The sequence below is a fragment of the Centroberyx affinis genome, unplaced genomic scaffold (genome assembly GCF_046629955.1).
Source record: "Centroberyx affinis isolate AG114_WGS23_722 - 3 ecotype Tasmania unplaced genomic scaffold, CSIRO-AGI_Caff_v1 ptg000198l_1, whole genome shotgun sequence".
Taxonomy (NCBI): domain Eukaryota; kingdom Metazoa; phylum Chordata; class Actinopteri; order Beryciformes; family Berycidae; genus Centroberyx; species Centroberyx affinis.
The window spans coordinates 63,891-73,311 of NW_027278891.1; the positions used below are offsets into that span (position 1 = coordinate 63,891).

The 9,421-nt window shown below is 41.5% G+C and overlaps 1 protein-coding gene across 2 annotated transcripts in view; it reads right to left on the reverse strand.

Annotated features, from left to right (window-relative positions):
• fermt2 (FERM domain containing kindlin 2) overlaps positions 1-4,339 on the reverse strand; it is a 40,149-nt gene extending 35,810 nt beyond the window's left edge. The window contains exons 1-2 of one of the 2 annotated variants that reach the window (XM_071538567.1): positions 4,071-4,339; positions 2,961-3,118 (exon numbers count right to left, since the gene is read on the reverse strand). In XM_071538567.1, coding sequence (XP_071394668.1) covers positions 2,961-3,117 — 157 coding nt within the window. In that variant the 5' untranslated portion in view covers position 3,118; positions 4,071-4,339. The remainder of the gene's footprint in view (positions 1-2,960; positions 3,119-4,070) is intronic. The other variant, XM_071538574.1, reaches the window with a different exon arrangement.
• Positions 4,340-9,421: the final 5,082 nt, after the last annotated feature.

Below are 9,421 nucleotides of genomic sequence, written 5' to 3' on the forward strand. Positions count from 1 at the left end.
CGCCTTCCGAATACACACGTACAAACACATACGGCTACACATGTTAGGAGAAAAACAGAGCACTGTCAGCTTTGTGGAAAGCAATTACTGAATCACAAGAGGTCCTGAATTTGGAGTGGGTGTGCATGTGTGTGTGTGTGTGTGTAAGAGAGAGAGAGATAGAGAGAGAGACAGAAAGAGAGGGAGAGACAGAGACACAGAGAGAGAGATTTGTCATTGCACCAGGATGTCCTTTCAATGTGAGACAGAGGAACTGCCTGCCAACTCTATGGTATCTACGTGTCACTTCCCACGAAACGACGCAACTTTGTGTGTGTGTGTGTGTGTGTGTGTGTGTGTGTGTGTGTGCGTGCATGTACACATACACATGTGTCTATGTATATAACCACCACATCCAACCAATCAGCGAATCTCTCGGTGGGTATGTGACAGCACTTGAGAGCCATTCAGCTGGGAATGTGCCACACTGAGCAACACTGTCACCAGTGAGAGTCGGGAGGTATGAAAGGAGGTCACCGACAATAGAAAGACCTGAAGACTTTTTCCCACACTATGCCATGGAGAGGGTGTCACATGAGAAGAGGGTGCCTACCATTCTCCATACTCCCACCACCTCCCTCTCCTCTTCTCTCATTCAAGTTCAAAACTGCTGCAATTCATTTACAGTAAAACATACAATTTGTTAAAAAAAATAGAATATTGGTCGTTTTTTTTTTCTCGTGAAGGTGAAGAAATGTCTTTTCTGGACTACTAGACTATCAACAGCATATCAACACTGCTTGTCCTGAGTACAGAGGTTGACTTATTGTGTGTCACACTAACACTGTACAGTCTCCTACAGTGTGTGGCCATGTGTGAAGCCTGTGTTGAGGGTGGGTTAATCATTACAATGGAAAACAACCTGTTGACTCAGGGTAGGAGGGAGACAGTAGTCAAATGAAATGTCCCCATACGCACTGTGTGAAAGCAACCAAAAGGCAAATAGTATTACTGCATGAATTCTGCTTCACTCTAAGGGGTTTGAAAGTCATACACATTATGAATTTCTGATTTCATGAGTACATACTGAAGCTAGCATGCATTAACTTCAAGCATACTACAGCCTAATATGCTAACTTTACTGTAGTAGTAGTAGTAGTAGTAGCAGTCGTAGTAGGAGCGGGAGGACCAGGAGGCGATTTTAATGTGGAAGATGAAGAATAGAGACCAAGACTATAGTTAGAATATAAATGCTTTCAGATAAGACAACGGCACAAACAAGCATGCACATCCACGCCCTGTTATTTTGCTTCACTGCGACAACATCCAACGACCGGTCATGGTCAACAGATCCACACTGTCAACTGTGGACATGAAGACCTCAAGCCACCGGAATCCACAGCAGATAAAAAAGGACAACTCATCAGCACAAATACTATATGCCTTTGAAAAGGGAGGCACGGCAACCTCTCATTATAAATGGATGATGGTTGCATAAAAAAAGCGAAAAAGGAAAAATCACATCCCTGAAACTACTGCATATAATTGTGATTTAAAAATTTCAAACACACCGGGCCAATTTTGAGATCTGTAATAAATACAACCTATTACAAAATTACTACAGTGTTATACCTCATCTAACCATTGAAAGATGTCTTATTAAGAAAAGTCCTAGGCTTCTACCAGACCTACGCGCTAACAAAAAGCATGCACACAACTCAAACAATGGATAAGGCCAGGCCTTGAGTACGGTTGGGGTGGGAGGACCAATGAATTCATGTCGTCCCACATGCAGCAGCAGCGCTGCACATGAGCCTGGTATAGATGCTGCTCAGCGCAGACGACCACAGAGAACAAAGACCTCAATTATGTGGAGCTCTAACAGGAGAGCTAAAAACAGGACCATGGGCAGGGAAATAAAACCTTGGAGCGTTGGAGGAATGCTGAGCATTCGGGCGCCATCTACACAACACACTGTCACTCCCAAAATGCACTGCCACCACCGCTGACCTTTCTCCAGCCTCCATGAAACAGGCCAGTGTTCAAGTGGCTGGAACAGAGGACTCTTGTGCTTACTTGCACCCAAACTTGTCAAGTGCATGATTGCAGTTACAGAAGTGTGCACGACACGGTGGGGGAGGGACACCATGCATGGTTTCTTTATGCCCTAGGTTACTGACCCATACATATGGCAGCGTAACAAAGTGGAATCTAAACCAATGGCTTGCAACATAAGGTCCACAGACCTCCCAGAGGAGCCTGAGTTGGCTCCAGCAGAAATTCAGGACAGTTTGATTTCCATATTTATTTAATAGTCTGCACAATAAGAAAACATATTGAAAGAATGGGTTTTCTGATCAGAACTTCTACCATCCCCTTTGTTATCTCCACAGACAGTAAATAAGCTTCTGTCCTAAATCAAATCCCCAAACCCAGATTTCAGAGATACCATTTTCAGACAGGGGCGAGATAAATGACAGATGAGGTCCTGTGGCAGAAATCATATTTCATAAGTTCCTAGCCATGAAAACGTATGAGAAGCTCTGTTCTTAATGAGGCCTGTATTCATAAACACGTTTGCATAAAAGAGTGGTGTTTACTTTGGAGTGGAATCTCAGTTCTCGGAGTAGTAACCGTGTTGCAGACAGGAATTTACTGCCTCACAAATATGAAGAGATAACACAGCCAGCCATTGACACACATACAGAATCCTGCATTGGCAGGGAGGTACAGGGTCAGAGGTCAAGGGAGAGAGCAATACTGCAAACCATAACCATATCCTGTCGGGAAAACTTCTTAGAGAGACACCGGCAGACTCAAAGGACAATTCATAGTGGGTAGTAGTATATAGTAATGTGTGTCCTAATTTGTCTTATCTATTAAGACCATGTTTGAGCCTGTTTCTGAGATAGCCGACTTTGAAAAGCCGCCCTGCACTGGCTCTGGGCCGTGCGTGACAGTGTGCAGCTGGTTTGACGTACCGAGTTTCTCCACCAGTTTGAGCATGACCCCACCGATGTGGATTTCCCCAGTGACCCTCAGGGACACGTCCCTGTGGAGGTCGGTGACATGCATCTTCAGTTCCCACGTCCCGTCGGCGTAGCAGCCATCGGGCATCCGGATCCCGTCCAGCGCCATCCTGTCAAACAGACCCAAGGTCCAGTTACACTTCTGTCACACTTCTGTGAACGTAAACCTTTCGACCTTCTGCAAAGAAAGAAATCTGGTGTACAGCCTATGCAAGGCCCGCTGGCTTTAAGGAAAAAGAACTATATCCTATAATACATTTTAGAAGGATACTATGCAGATATCACAGCAAAATTATAAACTATGTATACTACCCTACAGGAATATTACAGTGATATCATAGGAGATAAAACAAATACCAAAAAGTACAAGGAAAGAACAAAAAGAGCAACAGAGAGTAATTCCCTATAGGAATATGGGGATATGGAAAGGGAGGAGAGAGAAAGAAATCTGGAAAAATCTTCTCTCTTTTTGGAAAAAAAACATATTTTTATTTTACTTTATGAAGCACATCACCGTAGCTCTCATTCTACGTTTTCACCTTGGAATAAGACACACCCTTGGGTGTATGGTTGAAGCCATAAAGTTACAATATATCTGTCATTCTTTGATGTGAGGGTGTCAGTAAGTGGCCTGACGATCATAACAGCCCTCTAATCAATAAACACAGCAGAACAAAGGCTTATAGCCCCGGGGCGAGAAGTTCAACGAGGACCTTTGGCAGCGCTTCCCTCTGCAAATGTGCTTGTTCACCTGTTAAAAAACTAACGGTAAACGTACTCTTACAAATAGGCAGAGAGGTTAATTATGTAAGCAGAGCCCATACAAAAACTCTTGGGTTCCCACTCGGTCGGTCGTTACAGGAGTAAGTTCATTGGAAAGTGTGCGTCAAATGGCAAACTAAACGCTTACGTTTGTAAAAGAGTTGTCAACGAAAGCATGAATTCAATGTAGCAGTCAACATGCACAGAAACAATACAAAAAAACCTCTAAATGCTTTCATATTTCATAGCGGCGTATGAGCAAAAGCTTTGAGGACGAAAATTAAAAATCTGTCCACTCACCTTCACAAACCAACCCAGAGACAAAAACCACTAAAACAGTCGACGTCGCGGTAATCAAACAAGTTTACCCCGCTTTAAATCATGTAGAAAGGTGGTTTAAGAAAATAAAAATAGAAAGAAATCCCCAACGAACTCGCTGAAGTGAAGTATCCCAAACTGTTTTCGTGCAGGCTTCAGCTAATGGAGTCCAGCCGTCCCTCTTTCTCCCTCCCTCTCTTTCCAGCAGATAACGTCACTGCTCCAATCCCACTTTTCCTTTCATACTGGGAGCTTTTCTCTCCCCTGGTCGCCTAGTGGTCTCCCTGTCCCCTCACACACACACACACACACACACACACACAGGCCTGTGTCTTTATTCATAAGACCTCTTGTGTGTGACGCACGGAGATTGCGCACACGCTGTAAACAGCAGGTTAATTCTCCCATGTCTCTTTTCGTGTTGCCTCTTTATCAGTGGGCCACTTTGCATAAATATACTGGAAAAACATCCAGTCTCATATTCAGTCTTAAAATCTTGTTTTTTAACAAGTAAAAAAAATATACTGCTAGCGTTTCCAATGCAATTTCAATTTTCTCAATAATTTACTAGGGACAAGCAACAATATCGTGAAACAAGGCAGATCGCAGTATCTAGATAATGAGACTTGACTCAAGAAATTCCGTGAAACAAAATGATTTGTTTTAGAAACAAGGGTCATTACCTAACCCTAATCTACAGGCAGAATTTTTAATTTGTTTTAAGAAGAATACGATTTTTATTATACAAAATGACTTATTAAGACATCATAAAAATCACTTATTAAGCTCTCAACTATATGTGGACAGACCTGCAAATAGTCTGTTATTTTATTCCATATTTTCTCAAACTGCAGTACCCCAAAGGATAAAAATCAACAGTTTGTGGTAGGGATAAGGAACAAGGGACATAAAGGTCTCAAGCTGCCTTTTATGGAAATAGTAGTGAGCTTGCAGCCAGCATCCAGGGAGCATTATGGGGTCTCTGGCCTCTGGAGTAACACACAGCTAGTCGTTTGGAATGACTCTCCTGACTCCTGGCTTTCTCAATTTTAGAGTGCCTGTCACTGATACTTTTCCGCAAAATCCCCCCTTGCTAGTTGTTGTCAATGTGCTTAAGTTTAATTGGTTTGTCCATTTTTTTTTCTTACAATGTAGACTAGTCCAGGATTATGGGGTACATAAATTAGGCTAGGTTATATAAACCTATACATTCATTCTTGACAGATCATGGAAATTAAACTCTTAGCTTTCACATATTAAAGTCAATCATCCATTTTTCTCCAGTGTTTACAAACAATACAAACATTTAACTGACACATAGGGTCAGTTCTTATATCAGGAGTTCATTAAATTCTAGGAACTTTACAACAAATTCCTCTGATTTGCTGTTAGACTTTAAACATCTAAAACCAACTGCAGCGGTGTCCTGATATAGCCCCGTAAACTATGAGAAAATAATCTTGCAGAGGTCAACATTACAACATGCTGACTTTATTTTTTTTTCTCTTCCCTATGCACCAAATTCCAAATGGTTTGAGAAAAGCAGGAAGGGAATGGGGCAAGTAAATCACCCATATCTGTGGAGACAGCATGCATGGTAATCACTGTAAACAATGGAATGACATATCATCAGCGTGTGGAATTTCACAGGTTTCTTCTTCAAACAAAATGCAAAACACCCAAGATCATATTCTCTGCCTTCTCTTTGCTCGCATTTTCACTGCTGCAGATGAAGAATGGCATGTTTATGTGCATTCAATCACAAGCTGGTCAGTTTGACAAAAAAAAAAAAGAGAAAGCTTGCTGTCTCCTCTCCTTCCATTAGATTTTCTCCTTTGCACAGCAGCAGCAGCAGCAGCAGCACAGCACACACTCCAACACACTCCAAGTGGTAAAGAACTATGAATCATCAGGGTTTCTGGCTCAGTCCCCTGGTGAACTCACTAGCTCCAAGCCCCAAGCCTCCAGCTCAAGAGCTCCAAGCTCCAGCTCAGGAATTTGGGCCTTCAGACTATGGTCTGCATCAAAGCGATTTATAACCTCTCTCCCTGCAGCTCCGACCCCCTCGTCAGTGTCTGGCAGCCGACCCATTGCCTTTTATAGGCTGTGTTTTAATTGCAGGGTAAACATTTGAGTCAGTCAGATGCAGAGCAGGAGAGTCAGATAGGGAGCTGGCTTGGCTGCTGTGGATGGGGAGGGAAGGCAGGGAGGTGGTGGAGCTGTGAGGAATCTTATGATACGTTTACACAGTCAGATATTGTGCGAGCATGTGTAAGAGTGTCAGTGACATGACCTTAAAAAGCCTTGTTTTAGTCTCTCGATCTATGGAACACGGCGTGATATTCGAGTAGATACTACAGTGAAAAGACACTTGATCAAACTGTCCAAGTCTTTTATGTCGGTGTAAAATCAGTGACGCACATACCTTACTAAGTTAAAGACATAAATGATTAAACCATGTAATCATAATTAAGAGCATTAACAACTGTCCTAATAGCCCAATTATCAGACAACAAAAGAAAGATACATTGAGAGATAAGGCACTGGACAACAGATGGTCAATAGGGGTCAAGCAGTATTCCCTATAGATGACTGACCCCTCCTGGCCAAACACAGAACAGCAGGACCTAGTGCATTATTTATGTGAATCACTTCTGTTATAACTGGTCCCATCTGTGAGCCTGGCCTTTGCAGATGTTGCTTAACTGCATTAAAGAGCTAGTAACTCATGCTGCAACCATGGCTGCTGGTGGATTACAATAAGGCCTATTCATGATCTATCAATCAGCTTTGTCATTCACGCTAGGGGGTGCCTCGGAAAGAATTTGATCCAACTTTCCGATGAACAAATAGCTCTATTGTCCTCCAAAATCAGTCTGGAAACAAGTAATCTTTCCCTTTGAATATTATGAGGCCGTCTTCCTCTGATGCTCTTCACCTCCTCCTACACTGCAGTACTTTTGGCCCCCAACAGACTCCAAACTCAACATTTCTCCCCCTAGTATTACCCGTGGGACAGGACTGGATAATAAAAAGTACAGTCATTGTATCCAAAAAAGAAATGCTTTAATAAAAGGAAATAAATACAGTGCTTCGGATGGCAGTTTGAATCCATTACAGGCATGGGTTATTGCACAGCTAGAGACAGACAAAACACTTTCCAGGACTTTCCTTTCTAAGTTAAAGTAACAGTCATATCTGAAACAAATTAAAGGTATATTTCATTCAACTCTCCCACAATAGGTTCTAACGTGTATTTCTCTTAGATACCCCTAACTGTGACTGATGTCAAATGGATATGGGCCCTTGATTAATAGCCTCTGAACATTTAAAAGTTCGGACTGTGACACACTGCAGACACATCTGTGACAGAACTCAATACTTTTTCTTAACCATGGCTTCAAATTGGTGTCAACCAGAGTGTTAAATCTACAAAACATGTAACAACAGACGTTTCCCTGACGTTTGTGATACCTTTAACAAGAAAAAACTATCCCATCACCATTTAAAAATAACAAAAAGCTGTGCAGTAGATGCTCATGTAATCAAATGCTCGTTGTGTCTAGATAGCATTTCTCTCTCGTCATCTCCAGTTTAGTTGGTACATTTTTAGCAAGCTGAGAGTGAATATAGTTGACATTCTGTGCTTGAGTCAAAGTGAGAGTGGTTCACCTTTGAGAATTTGCTGTAGTGAAAAATGTGCAAATTTCAAATACATTTTGGAAACATACAGCCATATCACAAACCCCGACAACAATATTGTTGAGATGGTCTGTCTGCCCCGTGGGCTGTCTCCATACCCACCCAGTGTGATTTTAATGCAGAGGCAACAGTGGAACTGTCGTTGTATTTTCCTCTAACATAATGCAGTAGCGGTGTTCAGATTACAATAGTATAAGGTCTACAAGGTCAGTAGCATGCCTGCCTTCAGAGTAACAAAGTAGGTTAAAAGAAGAGTTACAATCACTGACCATGTATCTGTTAATGCTTTGTGACACGCTCAGCAAAAGGAAACATAATAGCAACAGAGGGCGATGTCTACATAATTTCTGTGCAATTCATAGCTGATGAGTATGTGCAACGTCCACCAGATCACATTTAGAAACACTTTCAAGTCACTTTCCCTTATTCCTTACTACTTCCATGACTTTTCGGTCACTTATCTGGTCCTCTAAAAGGCAGTCTGGTCTCGGTCTGCTCAAGTCAATAGGCCTTTTCTCACATAACAGACATGTGCAATGGTCCCAAGTAGCACGTTAAACACCAATAAATGGAATCCATTTCAGCGGTGGACCAGTCCACAGCCCTTGATTGTGTGAAATAGTAAAGCAGCAGCTTGCGCCATAACAAATCGAACTAAGCTTTTTGATGTTAACTATGATAATATAACAAAATAGTAGGACACAAGGAAATTTGACACTGACAATGATCAAGTCTGACACATGTAACTCCACAAAGATTAATCTGAGGTTAGTTCCGTTTCTTCATCCATTGCAATCATCTTAAAAATTATTTCATTAAAAATCCACAACCAATCAAGAGTGGTTTTCTAGTCAGTGGAGAACACAAAACATTTTCTGAGATGTGTGTTGGCACTCTCTGCAATGTCCTCCTGTTCCAACATCCAATTACCATTAACATGACACCATGCAAAGTGAGTGAGCTTTGTAACTTCTCATAATGACTCATAAACATATTACACACTTTTGCATAATCTTTCTGGGTGTGTTTTCAAAAAAGACCACAGTTGAAAAAAGATCCTAACCTCTATTATTACTGGAGAAATGCCCTTATACATGCTCTCATAATCCTAAGGCAAGATTCATACTTCCCAGCGAAGTTGGATTTTTAGGGGGAAAAATGGTTTGCTGTCTCCAATTGTTCACACTTTTTCTTCTTTGTGGGGGATATTTCCAAGTAGTTTATAAAATGTGTGAATTAGGCAATCACACATTTGTCCAATCATTGGAAAATGGGAAATGTTTCAAGAATAGACCCTTCCTCCATGCAGGTAAATGTATACACTGGCATAGACGTGAATGGTAAAGTGTGCAGTGGCCAACCTCCGCCAGGCAAACCACATCTTCTTGGATTATGAATTAGCCTCAATTTTAGAAGCATTGAAGCCCACCAGCGTAAGAAACTAGACTCATCATAAAAGATATTTGGCCACCAGTTTAAATCCCATTTTACAAGATGAGATCCAAGTTTATATTCACAACCGACCAAAAAAAACGGTTATGAAAAATATTTTCTTTTCTAGAAAAAATACATCTATAATGTTCCATTGATTTCATCTGGATATCAATGTGAACATGTGAGTTGCTGAAGCG